Genomic DNA, 20,719 nt, shown 5'->3' with positions numbered 1-20,719 from the left:
TTGAAAGGAGACCCATTCTGCTTTTCTGTAGTTTGTGTCTTTAAAGGGATAGTTCACCCAAAAATGAAAATTCAGTCATCATCTACTCACCCTTGTGCTAATGGAAAGTCGGATGTTTTTATCACCCACAAAACACAATCTCCCAAACAAATGAAGCAAGTGGTGACCAGAATACAAATGTTTAAAAATACATCATAATGATAGTGCTCGTCCAAAGTAAGTGTCCTGAAGCCCCCACGTGCCAAGTTGTTTTGAAAAACATTGCTGGTGTCATGCTTTTAGCCTTGTTGTAGCCTGGAGCTCCTAACGTGAGAGCCACGTTCACGTATGTGCGCTCTCTTAAGACCAACAGCTCGCGGTATCCACACGCAAAAAACAACTTGGCACGTTGGGGCTTCACGATACTTGGATTTCTTCGGACGAGCAGTATGGAGACATTTTGTGGTGTTATTATGTGGGTTTTTTTTTACATTTGAGCATGTCATCTTGGTTGCTGCTGTTGTTAATTTCTTACCGCTTTCAGATATGTTCCTGCTGGAACCTGACTGGGCTTTTTTTGGGACGGGGGCTTACTGAGAAAGATGCTAAATGGAGCTTCTCAGACAGAGAGTGAATACGTGTGCTCCAGCACAGACTGTATGAGAAAAACTGTGTTTGACTAACTGGACTTTGGTGGTCAAAGGTCAAGGTTACAGTGACCTTGTCTGTCTCATTCTTGTGAACGCATTATCTCAAGAACACCTTGAGAGAGAATTTCTTTAAATTCTGCACAAACATTCAGGTGGGCTCAAGGATGAGCTGATTTGAATTAGGTTGTCAAAGGTCAAGGTCATTGTGAGCTTGCATGTGTCTCATTTTTGTGAGCATGATATCTCAAGAAATCAGTGAGGGATTTTCTTTAAATCTGACACAAACATTCACTTGGACTCAGGGTTAAGCTGAGTAGAATTTGGTGGTCAAATATAAAACATGTTTGTAACTGAAAAGCTTTGGGTGTCCACCTGAAACGGCTGATTGTAGAGATCTTTTGTGCGTGAAGCGTCCGTGTTTTCAGACATGGATGTTAACTGTAAGAGAACCTTGACTGGTGCATTGAGGCATAAAACAACGTGTTGGTAATTCTAGTTTGATCATAAGAGCGTTTAAAATGTTGCAGTAGAAACTGAAAATGAGCAGAATAGTTCCTCTTTAATATGTACAAACACACAGGGTTTAAAATTCGCCCCCCTTTTTTTTAAACTACCTGCATCCAGATTTTAATGGTCACTTCATCCAATCATGGTTTCATCCGTCTTCATATTCTGCTCAATTACTCCGCTGTAAGGGTCACTTCATCCAAATTGCAAAAACACACATTTTCTCACTTAGCCATGCAAATAATTTCAGTTTTATTTGCAGAAAAAAAAAATCCAGATATCTGCTGCAGAGATTTCTGGAGTTCTGTCACGCTGACTGATCCGCAGACATCACCGACAAAAATTTAAACGGGGGGAATATTTTTCCACCTGAGGTACAAAAACTATCAGCTGTGAGGTCGCAGGATTGTAAGCAGACTGTTTGGGGACATGCTGGGCTTTTTCAAATGTATTTTTGTCTATTTACCATTTTTTGGGACATCACAAACCAAATTTAATTATTGTGCAGAGCATTTCAGGGGCTGTAGAAAGCTCGGCAGCAGATATCCTGAAATATGCACACATGAGGTCAAGGGGACGCTGAACATTTAGGTTTGATTTGGTTCATGGATGCAATCTGCTGTCAGAAATTAAAAACCATCAAAGATGGATAAGATTTTAACCCTTTCAGATCCCCCATCCGTTTTTTAGGATGTCTGTATCTATGATTACTGTCATCTGACTCAACCTAAATTTACAGACTCATTTGATAAGATGTCTAAAAAACAATCACAGAGTTTTACCGCAGTGGAGCTATGCCCCTTTTTTTTCGACAAGCGTGGCCGACCGTGAGGAGAGGAGGAAGAGCAAGGCACATTTCAGTCTGTTAACAAGCAAATTAATTAGCAAATTAGTCTCATTTCTTTAAAAAAAAAAGAAGAAAAAAAGGCAAAAATACAATAACAAACTTGGCAAGAAATGTCCCACCAACTGCAAGAAATTATTAAAAGGTGAATAGAAAATTACAAAAAAAACCTTTTAAAACAGGGGAAAGGATTATCTAGAAATTATCAAAATAGAAAAAAATGTCCAAAAAACTATATTTAGAATTATAATAATTTTACGTTTAAAATTATTATTATAAAAAATAAAATAAAATATTCTAAAAATCTTGTTTTAATTTATTTTTTTTATTTTGCTTGTTTGGTTTTTTCACTTTTTTTGTGAATTTTTGAGCCATGTCTTGTTAAGTTAAACCAAATTGCCCAGGGTTCAAAGGGTTGATTATATAATTAAAATACAAAATTTCTGTTTAACCAACTTTTAAAGTAAACATCAGATGATTATGATTATTATTACTTACACATGACAAAAACTCATATCCAATATTCACAGCTTTTACTCGGGGCTTTTTCCAAAACATCCATTGATTTTAGCTTCACCAAACAGTAACGGTCATTTCATAATCGCACCGAACCTCAACAGCTGATTAACTGGAAACCTAAACTGTGCAGAAGCAAGACAAAAATTCCATTTTGTTTTTATAATTGTGGAATTTGACCCTCAAAATAAAGTAATTGAGCAGAACTGCCAAATACACACCAAATTAGATTTTGTTTAGAAAAGCCTGTCCACAATGTCTGCTCTCCTCTCCAACTTTAATCAGGTTTTCTTTCAGTTTCCAAACCTTCCTCGGCTAAATATCGCTGAACATAATGAAGCTAACAAAACACGGCGAGTGCATCAAAACGAAATCAATTAAAAACAGATTGTAATAATAGAGCAACACATTCAGGTCCTGTAAAAGTGTCTGTAAAGAGACGATAAACGAAATTACTTTTTTTTTTTTTAAATTAACAAATTGCAAGAAATTAGTAAAATGTTTTACTTTTTTTTTAAAAAATTTTTTTTTGGATTTTTAATTTTCAGAAATGTATCAACAAAAAACAAAACTTGGGAAATATGCCCAGAAAATGTGTATATATTTATTACATTACATACAATCTATATTACAGTTAAAAAAATTATACTCATATTTGTTTATCCTCTGCACTTTTTTTGGGTCATGTGCTTTTTTTTAACTTAAAAAAACATAATATAATATTTAAAAATATGTTTTTATTTTTCTCACTTTTTAAGGTATTTTCTTGCTTTTTAAACTTTTTTTGTGCTTATTTTCAGCTCATTTACCTGCAACTTTTTTCACTAATTTATTGCCATTTATTGGACCATGTGTTGTTAGGTTGCTTGTTGCCTTCTCCACATGTTTTTGAAAGAACTAATTTTAACTAATGTGCTCACGTTTCAAAGGGTTAACTGCTTTTCTTTGCATGTGTTAAATAAATTGCCCTCCTTTCACTTCCTGTGACACAGTAAAATATTTCTGCTGACTCATCCTGCCCTTGGGGGTGGATATATAAATTCAAACCAATCAAATTTGAAGCCTCCCATCATATAAAACCACACTTGACTTCTTCAGCTCGTAGGTCGCGGCGCTGTGGGCCGCCGGAGGGTCGAGGGATGTTTGTGTGAATGTCTGTCGGAGAAAAGCTTGCTTGTATTTCCAGGAGATTTTCATTTCTCCCTCTTGTGACTGAACAATGCAGGTGAGAGGAGTGTGGGTGGCGTTCAGCTTCAGATCCCCGTGGTTCTCCACAGACGCTGTGATTGAAAGGTCATGCCCACTCCAGAGCAATCAAACGAAAATCCATCCTAAAATTATGCTCCGCTTACGCATCTCTCTCCACTTTACAGCTGGAGAAAGATGAGAAACATTTGAGGAATGTTTGCTAAAAGTAACAAACACTGTGTATTTGTGAACTGTTTTTATGCCCCTGTGCAGGTGATTGATGATTGATGATGAGATTTTGGTGGTCAAAGGTCAAGGTTACTGTGACCTAATGAGACTCATTCTGTGAATGCATTATCTCATGAAAACCTGTAAGGATTTTTTTTTTTGCATTAACAGTCACGTGGCTTCAAGGATGAACTGGTTAGATTTTGGTGGTCATAGGTCAAAGATCAAGATAACTGTGACCTCGTCTGTCTAATTCTTGTAACCACAATATCTCAAAAACTCAGTCAGGGAATTTGTTCAGAGTTGACACAAACATTAACTTGGACTCAAGGATAAACTGCGTAGATTTTGATGGTCAAAGGTGAAGGTCACCGTGACCTTGTCTGTCTCTTTTTTAACGGGATATCTAACAAAAACCTTTTTTTCAGTGGATGCAAACTGAACCACGTGGCGGTGTTTCTAGTTTCTTGTCTCTAAACTTTAATGATTTTTTCGGGCGTCTCTTAATGTGTTGAATCGCAACATGAAGCCAATTCTGCTCCAATTTATCCCAGAATGCAAAGCTGTCTCCAGATCATCCCAGAGCGGGCTTCATGAGTCTTATCGCCCGCTCGCCCGCCTGCCTGCCTGCACGCCTCGTCCCAAAAAACAGAAACAGTCAATTGTAACGATATCTCCTCTCTTTCTTTTCTATCGACGCAGAGTAAATTAATTACATTGCTGTTAGACTTGTGGTAATCTTCCTCTGGAGTGATGCGCACACACACACACACACACACACACACACACACACACACACACGCTGTGTACAAAGGAGTTAAAGCTTTTTGAAACAACACTTATCTTGGCAGCGTATCCCGACGGTTTGTTTTTTAAACACACAAACAATTCAAACAGCAAAATAAACAAGTGCGCTATTGATTTCCCAGAGTGCAACAGACCGCTTATCTCTTTCGCCTCGCGGTAAGAGCTGACAGTTTCCTCATTAAAAATGAATTGGATTAGCATTACATTGAATGTGGTGGGAACACAAAAACACACACACACACACATTGTTCCTGCTAGCAATGAGGATTTCGCTCGCAGCCTGATTCACACTTAACCTCACACACACACACACACACACACACGAGTTTCTCACCGTTACCTGCTCGCATTCCTCGAGATTGCACCGGAGAAGGAGGGATTGTGTCAGCGCAGGAGGGAAGAGAGGAGGAATCCATGAGGGAGAAGGGAGGAGGAGGCGAGGCGGGGGGAGGACGAGGGTGAGAGAGGACGAGCTGGAGAGTCTCAGCGAGCAGTCGGCGTTGAAGTGATAATGAGACATTGATCAGAGCCTCGCAGATGGCATGATGAAATACGTGAACTCTGTCTGTCTTCTTCTGTCTTCCTCTCTTTCTTTGACTGTTTTCTTTTGATTGCTGTTTTGTTTCGTCTCATCCCATTTTCCACATTTCTTGAGTTTTTCTGTTTTATCTTTTTATGACTTTTTCTTTTATGAATCTTTGTTCTCGCCCGTCTTTCTTTTTCTCCTTCGCTATTTTTCGGTTCATTCTCTTGTTGCGTCCGCCAAAAAAAAAGTTGTTTTCCGATAGTTTCTTTGTAAGCTGTATTACAGACAAACTTTTCATAAAACTTGGTAGCAGAAGATTGAAGTTTCGTTTCATAAGTAAAAGTACTGCATCTCACTGTGAAAATAGTTTGTTTCAAGTAAAAGTAAGTATAATCACAAAATTGTACTTAAAGCATTAAGAGTAAAATTACCCAGTCCAGAAAATCAGTAAACACATAAATCAATTAACTAAACATATTAGAAACGCATATTTTATTTATTCATTTTTATTTATTTTCTTTACAAAAATCTTTATATAAATAGTAGTAATAATAGTATAGTATACCATAATAGTATAAATTTGTAATTTTATAATATTATGTAACTGATATGTCAAAAATCTTTAACACTATGGTCGCTGTGTGGTTACGTTAACCCTATGAAAGCTGAGCAAAATGGCGTAATTTCTCTCAAAATCATGGGAATTAACAAGAAATTAGTAAAAAAAAAAAAAAAATCAAAAGTTTTTTTCCTGCAAAATAATTTCAAATGTATAATGTAAAAATGAAAAATAATACATATATATATTTATTTTCTTTTGTTTTTTGATAATTTCTTTTCATTTAATTTTTGGGTAATTTCTTCTCCAATTGCTTATTGCCTTCTTAGCAATTTGCTCAGGTTTCAAACGGTTAAAAACAAATAAGAATTATTAAATCTGTAAAAGTGCCGTGAAATCCTCCTTTTTATTCACGCTGCTTCTCTTTTTTCTTCTCGTCTCTGCAGCGGTGGAAGACAGGAAGCTGTTCATCGGCATGGTGTCGAAGAAGTGCAACGAGAACGACATCCGGGTCATCCGGGTCATGTTCTCTGCGTTCGGACAGATCGAGGAGTGCCGGATCCTCAGAGGGCCCGACGGGCTGAGCAGAGGTGCGTGTCGCTCCGACTCTCCTCCATCCACACGTAAACTCCTCCTGTGATTATTATCACCAGAGTGGCCTCCAGCAGCCGCTGCTCTTCACTGGTTTCCACTGCTGCCGTGACTCAAACTCAAAGTCCTGCAGGAAGTCGTTAGTGCGCCGCCGTGTGACAGGAGCTGTCTGGTTATAGACGGTTTCTGAGGCAGTGGCTTTATTTCTGAAAGTCACTGATCATAAAAAGGATGGGCTCATTATTTTTATGCACTCAGAAATCTAAGAATTTATCTTTTTTTATTGTATTTATTTTAAATATCACTCCAGCAGCTTTCTAGTGAACCATTCATCGCGTCCTCGACTTACTTAGAAGTATTTTGCTGCATAATCAGCTCATTTGCATTTTCTCTTCACTGGAAGTTTTTCCTGAGCTGTCAATGTCACAAGAAGACGTTGTTTACCGTTGGTGATTAGTGTGTTCCTGCAGCACTAAACACAAGAAACTTTTTTTGAGATGTAAACAACAAGTCTGCTTCCTTTCAAGATTCTCCAACATTTACCTGAAATAGCCTCAAAAAATGACTACATTTTTGCAATAGTGTGGTCAAAAAAACACGGTAGACTTTACTGACAGGCTCAGATTGTTATTCTCGGTGTCTGAGGATATTATGGAAAGGGTTTGCTGCAGAGACAGAGAGCTTTTTGTTAAAGAGTAACAACCAGAAACAGTCCAATATCACCTCCACCTGATCCACCGGACTGCATTGAACTCTTTAAAATCTGTGCAAATTCACTGTTTTTTTTTCCCCCAAAACACGGCAAAAAAGCAATGAGTAACAAAAGAAAAAAAGGCAAGAAATTACAAAAAAAGGAGGAAAAATTTATTACCAAACTGCTCATTGCCTTTTTCCATGTTTTTGAAAGAAATCGCACCGCTTTGCTTAGAGTGCAGAGCTTAAAATTCGTTTGAAGGGTGTCTGAATGCAACACAAAATAGTGATCTTGCTCCAGGTTTCAAGGGTTAAAGACAAGTAATGTTCTAACAATCACCAACTCTGATATGATTGAAATAAACTCTTAATTCGCGCAGTTAGATGTGAAAATATGCTGCTCTATAGACACTAAAATTACTGTTTATTTAAATGGAGTCTGGTGTTTTTGGTGATTTCGGGGATGTTTTTGGTTAAACAAAAAGGATCTTACTCCTGAACAAAAAGGTCTATCTTCGTTGGGATCCTCTCTGCAATGTAGTCAGACACTTAAAACAGTAATCTGGGCCTGTCAGTGGCAAACAAAAAGACAAAAAAACGCTTAAAGTGGACGTAAATTGACAGTACGGACATGCGCCAGGAGGTTACATTGCAGCCTGTTTTATCGCAGGCTGCAGCATACATAAAAAATGTGTCTCCGTGTTTCACTTAGATGCAAAAAACATGGGAAAATAGAGTCCAGGTTAAAAAAAACCCACAAAAAAACACAAACTAACCTGTAAAATAGCCAACAGGAAGATTGATGAGAAGCTCCCACTTCAGTATCTTCAGGTTCCCCAAATATGATCACTTCTAAAAAACAAAATGGCCAAAATGCAAAACTCAAGACTCCGAAATAGTCCACAAAGCAGAGGGTGACAGTCGAGCGTACAGGCAACCTGACGGCAACAGCAACAAACGTTTACATCCATAAAGGCAGTTTTGTGAATCAAAGTCGACCTTGAACCATTCATGGTCACCGGGCGCTGAACGCGGGCTCCGTCTTTATGCCTCACAGTCCCCAGAAAGAGTTTGAGTCTGTCAGTGAGCAGCGTATACAGAGTGTGTGTGCAGACGGTGAAAATGCAACTCACAGGTGTGAGTAATTTAATGCTCCTGAACCAGGAGTGATCGTCTTTTGCTTCACCGCGTCTGCACTCGTGTGTGGAAGAGAGCTCGGCGCGCGTCGTCGAAGTCGAGAATTCTCCAAGAGGAGTCGAAAAAATAATAAAAAAATGTGTGTATAGTCTGGATTTGGCATAAATGATGTCTTTACCATTTGCTGTCAGGCTGCAGTCACAGAATACAGAAGTAATAAGAGAAAGAAACCAAAGACGCCAGTGATAAGTGGAGCTAAAGTTAAAGTAAATCTCTCTCAGTTTAATCTTCTGTCCAGGTTCCTTCAGTGTATTTGGACATGTGTGTCTGCTTTCCTGCGTTTTGTTGCATAAAATCCTGTAGACTGAGTGGATGGTGCATCCCAGTGTTACCTGTAGCAACCAAATCTGAAGTATGAGTGATGGACGAACCAAACAGACCCAACAGATATCCAGGTGCTGCTGTGCATCTGAAGGTTTCAATGTTTTCTCAGTGAATCAGAGGTTATAGTTCAGTGATAGTCAGCGTACAGCTCACACGCCAAATCTGGCCCCCGATTATTTTTCTAATTCCCATTAAAAAAACACAAACTGGGAATTATTTTTGTACTTTTAGTCTCCGTAAGGTGCCACACCCTCGACAGAGGTCCCAGTTAAGACCCCAATGTCCCCAAATTATAGAAACATACCAAAATCCTAGCAATGTCCTAAAATCCTAAATGTTTTTAAAATCCTAGAAACATCCAAAAATCCTTGAAATGTCTTTTAATTCTAAAAAAGTCCTAAAATCCTTGGAACGTTCTTAAATCTTAGAAATGTCCTCAACTACTCGAAAGGTTTAAAAATCCTAGAAACGTCCTTAAATCTTAAAAATGTGCTAAAATCCTAGAAATGTCCTAAAATCAAAGAAATGTCCTGAAATCCTAGAAAAGTTTAAAAATTCTTGAAATATCCTAAAATCTTAATAATTTGTGCTAAAATCCCAGAAATGTCCTTAAATCCTAAAAACATCCTAAAATCCTCGAAACGTATTGGGGCTGCTGCTATTTCCAAAAGTGGCCCCCAATTAAAGCAAGTAGAGTATCCCTGAACTAGGACAAACTTTTTTTAAATTAAATTCTGTCGCCTAACTTCATCGTATCAGACCTTGTTTATGGTCAGCTCCTTGTTGCAGAGCGATCCAGATTTCCTTCAAGCTTTTGAGAGAGTCACGTTAAATTCGGATGAACTGCAGCGACATCTTGGGGCCGCTGTGGCCTCTGTGAATACATGCTTCTCCTTTTCGCTCTATATATCTCTTTTCCCTCTCTCTCTCTTTTTTCTCCCCCCCTCTTGCTCTCTCAGCCTCAGCCCCAGATCACCACCTCCCCACACCCCCCCGCCTCCCCTCTCTACGACCTCCTGACCTCCATTCGCATCCTTCAACCTTTCCCGCCGCTCCAGTTTAGCCTCACCGTAAGCCAGTCCTAAGCTCTTTGATGCTCCCACAGTGAGGGCTGCGGGCGTTTTCAGACCCGCACTCCAGATCAGGTTAGACGTGTTGCTGCTCGTTGCATTTACAGTCAATTTATAGCAGCCGCGTTTTATCCGTTTACCTTAATAGGTCAGGAACAGACACGGAGGACTTATTGTGGGATCAGGGTTTTCCCTGTTTTTCGTCAGTTCATATACGAAGCCGGTAAAGTGAGAAAGAAAGCGTCTCAATTTGTACTGGAGCCAGTACAACATGCGCTTTTGGTGCCAAACTGTGCTTTTTTTAATACTTTACTTTAAGAACCCTTTGGCATCTTTTGTTAAATAAAAAAAGTCTCAAATGTTGAATGCAGCTGCACAAGAACTTTATCTAAATTAAGTCTAAAATTGTCAAAAAATTGCAATTCTTTTAATTTCTCAGTTGGAAGTTATTTTGCCCGTTGGAGGCTACATCTACACTAGCATTTTATTTTTGTTTCCATGCTCCAAAAATAGAGACCTTTGAATATGCCTGGTTTGCGTTTTAGTCTGGGTCAAAGTCCTGTGCATGTTGGACCCATCCACCCACCACCTGCCCTGAGGCCAGTTTGTTGCTCTGAAAGTCTGATGATTAATAATTATCACCTTTTTTGTGCTGCGTTCAGGCGCCTTTCACAAGTAATTAAACCTTTGAACAATGATCAAATTGCTGCAAATTCTTTAAAAAGAAACATGGGATAAAAGGTTAAGAGCAACTTGATGAAAAATGCAAATTGTAAGAAATTTATTAACTTAGAAAATTATTTTTCAAAAGCTAGGGAAAAATATCTAGGGGAAAAAAATAATATATTTACAATTATAATTGCATATTTAAAAAAAAATATTTTACAATATTTTTATAATTTTTAAGCACTTTTTCAAAGATCTTTTTTTTTCAATATTGTTTCTTTTGTGAATTTTTATTGAACTAATTTTCAGGTAATTTCCCCGTACTTTTTACTAATTTCTTGGAATTTTTTGTTATTTCTAGCTAGGGAAAAAGATAAAGGCTCTTGTAGAATTATTATTTTTTTATTCACTTTTTCCAAATTATTCTGTTTTGTCATGTTTTTTTTTTACTTTCTTTTTCTGTTTGTTTTATATTATTTTCCCCCCTAATTTTCAGGTCATTTTCTTGCACTTTTACCTAATTTCTGGCTAATTTCTGCTCTCATTGCTGTCTCAGCTTATTACTGTTTTTGAAAGAAATCAATTTAATTTGCTCCAGTTTCAAAGGGTTAAAAACAAGAAACAGGCCAATAAACAAGCCGTTAAATCAATCACATTTGTCTACTCCCGACTTCTCCAACAAACTAGGCTACAGAGCTGAAAATATCGACTCTAAAAATGACCAAAGTCAACGTCTCAGTGGATCATAAGGTCGAAGCGTCCACCGGCTGTCTCATCCATCAGTCCACTCTCAGCTATCGTTCCTCTTTAAATCATCTCTCCTTCAATCATCGACCATCCCCGCCACACAAACTCACGCACCTGCCCACCCCTCTCATTTCGACTATCTCCCCGATACTCCTCCCCTCCCCCTCCCCTCTCCCCTTTGTGGTCTCTATGTGCTGAGGAGACGGAGGGGCTTTTGACACTCTCTGTCCTCCTGTCCCTCCTCCTCCTGTCACACGAGCTGTCGCTGTCACCAGGTTCCTCGTGGATATGTTGTATATTTTTTTCTGTGCTTGTCAGACGTTTTTGGGTGTTTAATCGTTGACTCGAGTCTTACTTTCTCATGTGTCTTCTCTCTCTCTTTCTCCTCAAGGTTGTCTCTATCTCGATCCAAATCTTTGCCTCAAACTACTCAAACTCCCATGTTCCTTTGCTTCTTCAAACATCACCCCCTCCTCCTCCCTGCGTCTATCTGTTCACCCTCTGCTGCACTGAAAAAAAAGAAACTGTTGATTTTACAGGAAAGAAGCTGTGGTTGCCAGAATAATTATGTAAAAAGATACAGTGAATATGTAAATAACATTACACAACAAACTGCAAAATCTAACAATTGAAAACTTTTGTAATTTAAAAAAAAAATAAAATAAAATTTCTGGACTTCCATCACCAGTTACATTATGTGTAAAACTCCTCAAAATAAATTAACAATCAAAAATCTACTCATTAAAAAATAATATTATTTTTCTTTAAATTACAAATTGCTGTTTTGGGCATGTAATTCTTTTAATTATTATTATTGTAATTGTCCAAATATTTATGCCAAAAACATTTTATTATTCATTTTTGAAGCGTGAGTTTATGGAGCACTTTTTTTAAAATCCATTTGTAGACTGCATATTTATCCGTAAAGCATACATTTGCAAAACTTAATATGCTTGCTTTCTGTAAAAAAAAAACTACTATATTCTGTAAATTGTAATTCTTTAAAATGAGCAGTTTTTTTGGTTCAGTGCTTTACTTCAATACTTTAAATTGGACACTTTCATTGTTTTCATATTTACAGTTTTATGACGTCATGATTTTACAGCACTCTGCTGTTAATTTCACAGACATACATTTTTTACAGTGTGTCCTAGAATCCTCTCTAGCATCAATTTGTCCTCTTTTTCCCAGACATCCCACATCAGCCTCCTTCCCTCGCTTCCCCGTTTCCCCTTTTCCATCTTCCATCCCTTTTCAGCTCCTCTCTTTTGTCCTCATGAATATTTCAGATGCGATGGCCAATTCCTCGTTTCTGTAGAGCCGATATAAACCACTTTAGCGGCGAGTCAAAGAGGGAATGCCGCGAGTCCGGTTCAGGTCTGGCGAGTAAATAAACACCCCGAACCAGGTTGGGAAATAAATAGGTCTTTAAGGATTTCTGTGAAAATCCCAGAAGAGTTTCGTCCCACCTAGCTGCCGAGCTCCTGTTAACACGCGGTATCAATCAGAGGAGAGCTGCGCCGTCCCACTATTTAATAAAATATGGATCACACCACCAGTGGATGGCTGGGCCTGGGGAGCTACCCTACTTTCATTAAAGGACTGTTTGGTTCTCCGCTGACGACAGAATGCGCCCGTGAGGTATTTTTAGCGCTCGAGCCACGTCCCATCTCTCATGAAAAACAGAAGACAGCCAGCCAGAGTGCATCGCTTTTAGTTTTTTTTTTCATTAACAGCTTTGACATTAATGAATCAATGTTCAGAGGAGGAGGAATTCTTTATTTAGAGGCTTCACAGGATCACGCCACACTGTAAAATATGGTTGATCTTACTTTTATTTTACTTTAAAAGTCTAACAAACAAACAACCTTGAAAAAGTGAGTAAATTTATGTTTTTCCTTCATGTTTACTTTGTATAAGTTTATAAGTGAACTTAAAATTTTGTGAAGTCAACTTAAAGAAAAACAAGTCAATAACTTTTTTTCTGAATGATAAAAACTTAATCAAACCAAGTCTGACTTAACTAAACAGTTTATGAATTCAGTACTCTAAAATCCAACAAGCTGATTTTACTCAAAAAAAATCTTGGAAACTGACTGACTTGAAAAGTAAACTTACTATTCATCTTAATTTATGTTTACTTTATATGTAATGTTTAAGTTTACTTAAAATTAAGTTATATTTACTTCATTTTGTGAATTTGTTGCAACTTAACAATGACAAGTTAAATTAAATTAATGTTTCTAAGTTTTGGCAACTTCAGTAAACCAAGTTTATTGTGCTATATATTTGTATTCTGCAGGTTGCAAACTAGTCATTTACAAGGTTATATCACTTGTCATTTTTAAGTTGAAATAACTTCACAGAATCAAGTAAATACAAACTAAAATTGAAATAAACCTAAATCAATATTATTAGTTATATTTACTTTTGTCAGAGTGAGTTTATACAGAAAACTGCTAAAGATAGATCTTTTTTTTGGTGAGAAAAAGCCAGTTGGAGACAAAATTTCCATTAGGTGACAACCAATGATGTTGCAGCTGACCGGTTTTATAAATAGAGCCTCTCAGGTCCGGTCTGGAGGGCTAACCCACATGGAAGCCCCCTCCAGAACTGATCCAGTTCTTGGGTAGCGCCTCTCTGCAGAGGATGGGGCAACCTGCTGGTGAGGAAGCGGTTAAATGACAGATTGTGGCCCGTCGGAAATAGACAGTCCCCTGAATCAGTTGAAAAAATGACCCGCTTTTTCTGAATGTCCTATCTACAGTTTTACCGGCTCGCTCTGCAGCGCCGCAGAGGACGCTTCACAGTGTTTACTGGGTCAGAGCCGCAGAATCTGATGACCTTCAGTCTCTTTTTTTTATCTTCTCACCTCTCCAACGTGAAGTCAGCACGGCAGTTTTATATGAAAGACGTGTAAACTATAACTTCCAGTTGGCAAGGACAGAGGCGTTGAAAAAAAGATGTCAGATGTGTGTTTCATACAAGTTGAAAAGCAGCTCGATACAGCTGAGAATAAAACTCTTTCTGAGGTTGAATTCTGTAGTATTTTACTTTAGTTTGGATTGATGTTGAACTTGGTCACTGAAACCTTTTAAACCGGGAACAAATGGTTGTGACTTCTTTTTTTTTAAAAAAAAAAAAGGAAAAAGGCAATTCAGGGAGAAATGTTTCACAAATTGGAAATTAGAACATTTAGAAAATAATTTTTAAAAAGCTAGAGAAAAATGTCTATGGTGTCATTGCATCTTGCCAGTAAAAAAGGCTAAAATTGGCCCGTTAGTTTTGTTTCCATCAATGCCAATCGGACCCGCAGCCAGTAAATGACCACCGCAGTCATTTGATGCAGTGTTAATGCTTATTATATACCTTTTTTATTACATTAAAAAGACAGATTTTAGCAGGTGTTCACGGGTTTTTTGTGCAGTGAAAAAGAGGCTTTTAAGTATTTACCATTAAAGTAATAATAATAATAGACTTTATTTGTATAGCACCTTTCATACAAGAAATGCAGCCCGGCATGCTTTACAACAAATAAATTACAGGAACCAAGTGCTTCACATGAATAGACATAAAGACATAATCAAATCTGCATTTAAAAATAAAATAAGATCAGGACATAATACGCAGAATGCATCTTCACATGGATAAAACCCACCTGATGATACTAGTAAAAGTAAGATTAAAATATGGATAAAATTTGAATGCACAGAATGCATAACATAAGATGGAAAATAAAACCCATTGAGATAATATTAATAAAAATGTGGCTAAAATAGAGGGTATAAAATGTGTAAAATTAAGTAAAATACAGCATTTTAAAGAAGTGCAGCGGTGCGTAAGTATGAAGCAAAATGCAAAGCTGTTAAGTCAGAAAAAAAATGCTGCTGCAATACTTGTCATATTGTTGTTTTTTTTCATTCTATAAAAGTCATCAGAGCCCCCTAAAAACCCTGTTTTGGTTTCAGAACCCCTTTATTTTGGAGGTCTCCAGTTTGGCGTGTATTTTGTGGTGAATCATAGCCTCTCGTCTCAGGGAAAAGCCTCAGTCTGAAATCTGTGTAGCAGCTGTAAACAGGAGAAAAACTGACCATCCGTCACTCTCAGCCTCGTTCTATCACAGCAACAGCCGGCTTTTGATAGAGGTGGAAGAGGACAATGATCGCATCTATTTCCTCGCCGCGTCTGTCCGTCCCCTCGCTCTCTGTCTGTTGCATTATCCATCCTCTCCTCTCTTTTTCCTCTCTGCCCTTTCATCCCATCCACACAGCCAGGCAGAGTCTATCTGATGACTCAGGCTATTAGTTTTTTCCTCCGTCGCCAAAGTCAGCCAGCCGAACCTGAACGTGTGTGTGTGTCTTTTGTGTCTTTTTGTGTGTGTGTGTGTGTGTGTGTGTGTGTGTGTGTGTGTGTGTGTGTGTGTGTGTAATAATCAGTTCAGGCCTGGCTGCGCTAACGTGGCTCGGTGAGTCTGTTAGCATATTATTAGTCCGGGGGGTTGTTGAAGCACTTCTCACATTATCTCCTCTAATCACTCCCCTAACCAGCCAGACAAACACAACTGTGCATCGCCCCCCGAAAACGCAGACGGCCAATAACAAGCCCCCCCACCCCCTCTCTGGCGCGTCCCATCTTGATTGGCTAAAATCAGCGTCAGTCACGGAGGAGGTCGACCACACCTCCTCTTCTTCTGTGGATTGAATTATTCTCCCTCTGATTCCCACCTCCTAAGCCCCTGCAGATTTTTTTTTTTAAATCGGCCTCACCCCGCCACCACATCTCTGTCCTGTTTGACAAAGACAAGAGGACAATCAGACAAATTATTTCAAATCGCTCTCATGCAAATTTCTGATTTGTTGAATTGGGAGAGGAGAGCGCTTGAATTCAGGTATGACTAATTCGGTCAGGAGCGAGACGAGGAGGAGGAGGAGGAGGAGATGGAGGTGATTCAGGTTGTCTCAGATGTCCTGTGGATGGGGCGAGGGTGGTGGGACGGTGGGGGTGGGGTTTGGTTGTCATGACACTGTGCTCGTTTTCCGGCTGTTGTTTCCACAGCGACTGACAACGCCGTTGTCCGCCTGTGAGCTGTTCTCTGTATCAATCTCTGTTTGGGTTTTTTTTATAACAACGACGTGTCCAACCCTTTTGTCTTGTTTTTGTTCTTTCTTGTCTTCCCTCCTCCTGCCCTTCTGCCCTCCTCCCCCCCCGCCCTCCCCTTCCACTGTCCCTCCATCCCTCCCCCTCCTCTCCCCCTCCCCTCCCTACAGGATGTGCGTTTGTCACGTTTTCCACCAGAGCTATGGCACAGAATGCAATCAAAGCCATGCACCAGTCTCAGACCATGGAGGTACTGTACTCTCTCGCCCTTCCTTCAGCTCTCTTCTCTTCTTTTCTTTTCTCTCTTTCTGTCTCTTTGACTCCTTTTAAACACGCACCTCACTCTGTTAATGAGCCGGCATTTTAATATCTGTGAGTCACCTCTCTGTAAAAGTCACAACTTACTGTACTCCCGAGGTCGAGCCTGGCCACAGTTTCGTCACCCTGTCAGTCGAGTGGCTTGAGTCTGAATTGGCTGCACGTCAAACTGTTTATTTTGTTCACAAAAACTTGAGTCACTGTGTAAATTAACAAAAATACTGTAAATGACCCAGTTATGAACTCGTCTAACGTAAATCAGCCCCTACAAAAATGAGGGGAAAGAGAAACAACAACTTGGAAAACCATTATTATCAACTCAACTCTTATTCAAGCCATCTGCTTAATTTAACTTTTATTTAAACCAAGAGATAAACACTTGTTGAGAGTCTGTTTTTGAGATCCCTTTTTCGAGAGTGTCCTGGCCAAGACGGGCAGCAAATAACACTGTTTCAGATAATCAAACGAGTATTTTAGCTGCTGAGCAGCAGTGGGTCCGGGCCGAGCATCTTTAGCAGCAGGCAGCAGATGAACTGAAAGACAATGAACAACTCAGCATTAAGATGTGCTTTCTGCATCACATGAGGCTTTAACTCACAACCTCAGACATCAAGTCACTATCCCGGTGCCAAGAGAGAAACCAGACGGCTTCACACTATGACTGAGCCGACCACCAGGGGCAGGATATCAGCCGTCTGTGCATGGAAAGGCGCATTTCAAACTGCTGTCAAAAATTCCCTAATCAAGACTAAACTGAGAGTTTGCAGACTTCATCTGGACAGCAGAGATGTTGATCATTTATTTTTACAAAGATTGTTTTGCTCCAAAAGGGAAAAACTGATGTTTAAAGAAAGCCATTTTTCCATAGACTGCAGTAGTTCACACGAGCGAGGGCAGAATTCAAAATGCCGTCAAAAAATTCAGTTTTTTAGATGATATTCTAAAATATTACACACTTTCTCTACCATGACAGCAATGTTTTGTCATTTTTTTTCATAAACCATGATGTTTTATTTTGCAAGAATTTGCAAATATATGTTTACAGTCAAACATTTTGATGCATTTTTTCGATAAACCAAAATTCTATGTGGATCATTTTAGTAGGATAATCTGAAGACGCCCTGTAGCAAGTTTGGGGTCAGTTGAGCAAAAAACTCGGGACGAGATCGGTTTAATGAGTTTCAGTTTTTGATAATAAACAGTGAAGTATACAAAAGTCTTGTATTTGATGTCATTTTGGATTTCATGGGACTATCTGAACTGTAGTTTTTAGTCCATGCAGATTTCTTATTTGAAGCCAAATGTAGTGTGAGGAGTCCCGTCAATTCGGTCCAGTGTCTGAAAGGACAGACTTTTTTGGTCACAGATTTTCCATCTAGAACAAACTTTGTCAGAAAAACTGGCACAAAAAGCAGCACCTTTTGACACAACAGCCACAACGTGCAGGTGGCGTTACAGACCTCATCAGCTGCACGGCGACCCCGGCGGCACCATAATGGGGACCCAGCCGCGGCTCCTTTGTGCTCCCCTGGTTTTGGGCCGCCTTTATCGACATTGTCAGGCCGGTGACAAGGCGGGATGACAGGGACCATGATTGGGAGCGAATTACACAGTGTAAGACGAGTGTGAGTCAGAGGGAGAGAGACAAAAAAGTGGTAATAACAGGCTGTGTTTGAGAAAAGAGACGAGCGGCGTCCCCCCCCCCCCCCCCGTAGCCCCCTCATTAGGGCTGATCATGATAATCATGGCTGCTATTGATGTGCTGCGACCCTGACGTGGGGGGAAACGCATGCTCCTCCCTGCGCCTGTGCGTGTGCAGTGTGTGTGGGGTTTTTCTGTTTACATTGTCACTCGCCACCAATATCAGTGAAGTGTCTGTGTTGATTTATGTGGCCGAGCAGCGGCAGCATGTCCGTCTGTCGTTCTGAGTCGGAGGAGTGACACTCTCCTCTGACGGCGTTAAGCTAGAATTATCCTCAGTCTGAGCAGTCGTCTGCCACAATGGGCCTGGTAAACACCGCCAGTGTCCCTCGCTTTTATCAGGCACACGGAAAAAAAGCCTTAAACCATAACACAACGATATTGCAGTGGACAATGGCAAAATACCTTCATTTCCATTTGAAAACAAGCTGTCTAGCCCCAGGCGGACCCAAATTGCCGCAACCGTTTGTTAATGTCCCTCAGTTTTGCAATTTAAAAGTAATTACTTCGGGTCCGTATGAGGGAATGAGGTCTGGTAAATAGAGTTTGGTTATTGTCTTGGCTCTATTGCACCCCACTGTCTTAGATAGAGCAAGATTGTACGCACGTGTCACGAGGAGAAAAAGGAAAAGCGGCGGCCCGGGCTCTCCATTCGCTGATGGCGCTGTCACTGTCATATCCATTCTCATTACGCCGTGACATTCAGGTACACACCGACACACACATCTCACCCAAACATTCCCTGAATGTCAGGCCGTAATGAAAGTGGATATGAGCGAGGCAGGTAATTCACTGTCGAACCTCTAAAGCACAGATACTCAACTTACGGCCCGTGGGCCAAATGTGGCCCCCTCAACCATTTTCTAATTCACTATAGAAATAAAGTGATTCACACTGGGAAATGTGTTTGTACTGTTAGTATACATAAGGAGCCAGAGTGCATGAAACAGCATCAAAATGAGAGTCTGTTTATCAAAAAAAGTGGCAGTGGAGGATCCCCCACACCCCTCAACAGAGGTCATAGCTTAGACCTTAATGTCCTAAAATCCAAGAAATATCCTAAAATTCTGGGAGCTACCTTAAAACCCTACAAATGTCTTAAAATTGAAGAATTGTCCTAAAATCCCAAAAAATCTCCTAGAAACATTGTTAAAACCTAGAAATGTCCTAAAATCCAAGAAATATTTGAAAATCCTAGAAATTTCCTAAAATCCTGAAAACATCCTAAAATCCTACAAGCGTCCTACAATCCTAGAAATATCCTTAAAATCATGAAAATATGCTAAATCCTTAAAACACCCTAAAATCCTGAAACTTTCTAAAATCCTAGAAATGTCCTTAAAATCATACAAACATGCTAAAATCCCCAAAACATCCTAAAATCCTAGAAATGTTTAAAATCTTAAAAACCTTTTCAAATCCTGGAAATTACCCGAAATACTAGAAACCTCATTAAATACTAGAAACATCCTAAAATCCAAGAAACGTCCTAAAAAATCCCGGTCACACGTATGGGGCTGCTGCGACTGGCCCCTGGCCTCCTGTCGTTGTTCAGAAGTGGCCCCTGAGTGAAGCAGGTTGAGTGTCTCTGCTGCAGACTCACACGCGGCTCCATTGTGTTGTATTTGTGCTTTACATTATTCGCTCTCTTTATAAACTCTCGTCTATCGCTCTGCTCCCTCTGTGCGGCGCTCCATCAACACCGATTTCTGTTTACGCCTCTCTTTTCCCCCCACATGACACCGGAGACCCACTCGCACATTATCCTGCCCTCACTGCGTGCTCACACACCCCCGCCGCCGATGCGCGAGCATTCAAGCGCATGTCGACGAGAGCTTAAGTAGAGCATGAGAGACAACGGAGCAGTGTGTGTGTTTAAACAGCGAACAAACACATCTGTCAACTGCAGTGAGGAGAGGAGACGGAGAGGCCGACAGCGGAAAGAAAATATATTAGATTAGATTAATGAGGGCTGATGCTGTACGAGACATTATGTAAAGCCGCACCAGCGTCTGTCTTTTTAACAGTTTCACTTAAAGGAATACTTCACCTGTAAAATCCTCATTTGTATATCAGTGACTCACTTGTGTTATCTTGAATTTGGGAAGAAAACTTTGTTTTTGTCTCATGTAATCTAAAAAAAGCTGAACGATCTTCGTCTCACTCCCAACTCGTCAATTCCTGATAAAGAAAGTCCTCATTTTGGGTTGTTTTGTTTAATCTCTAACTTTTGTGATCAAAACTGATCTGAGGTTCAATCTTAAGATTGTTCTGTATGTAAATATATATAAATACATAATAGATCCAGAAAGTTCTGAATAATGTAGAAAAAACAAAAAAACATCACATTTCGAGAGGATGCTCTGAGTAGTTTGTGAAGCTCTCTCTGTGTTTCTGATAATGCTTTGTACTCGGTGTGAAAGCTTTTTGTATTTCAGCTGTTTTTGGGGACAATAGGTTAAAACAAAAGTGCACAAAGAACTCTGACTCGGTGTTCTCACTCCTACAGTG

General features: G+C 39.6%; 1 protein-coding gene across 5 annotated transcripts in view; it reads left to right on the top strand.

The window, feature by feature from the left end:
• The window catches only part of celf2 (cugbp, Elav-like family member 2), a 277,136-nt gene that overhangs the window by 220,201 nt on the left and 36,216 nt on the right, over positions 1–20,719 (top strand). For all 5 annotated transcript variants that reach the window (XM_042511588.1, XM_042511585.1, XM_042511584.1 and 2 more), the window contains 2 exons: positions 6,251–6,394; positions 16,360–16,439. In XM_042511588.1, coding sequence (XP_042367522.1) covers positions 6,251–6,394; positions 16,360–16,439 — 224 coding nt within the window. The remainder of the gene's footprint in view (positions 1–6,250; positions 6,395–16,359; positions 16,440–20,719) is intronic.

The sequence above is a fragment of the Plectropomus leopardus genome, chromosome 22 (genome assembly GCF_008729295.1).
Source record: "Plectropomus leopardus isolate mb chromosome 22, YSFRI_Pleo_2.0, whole genome shotgun sequence".
NCBI classification, from domain to species: domain Eukaryota; kingdom Metazoa; phylum Chordata; class Actinopteri; order Perciformes; family Serranidae; genus Plectropomus; species Plectropomus leopardus.
This window is presented reverse-complemented; position numbering and strand designations above follow the sequence as displayed.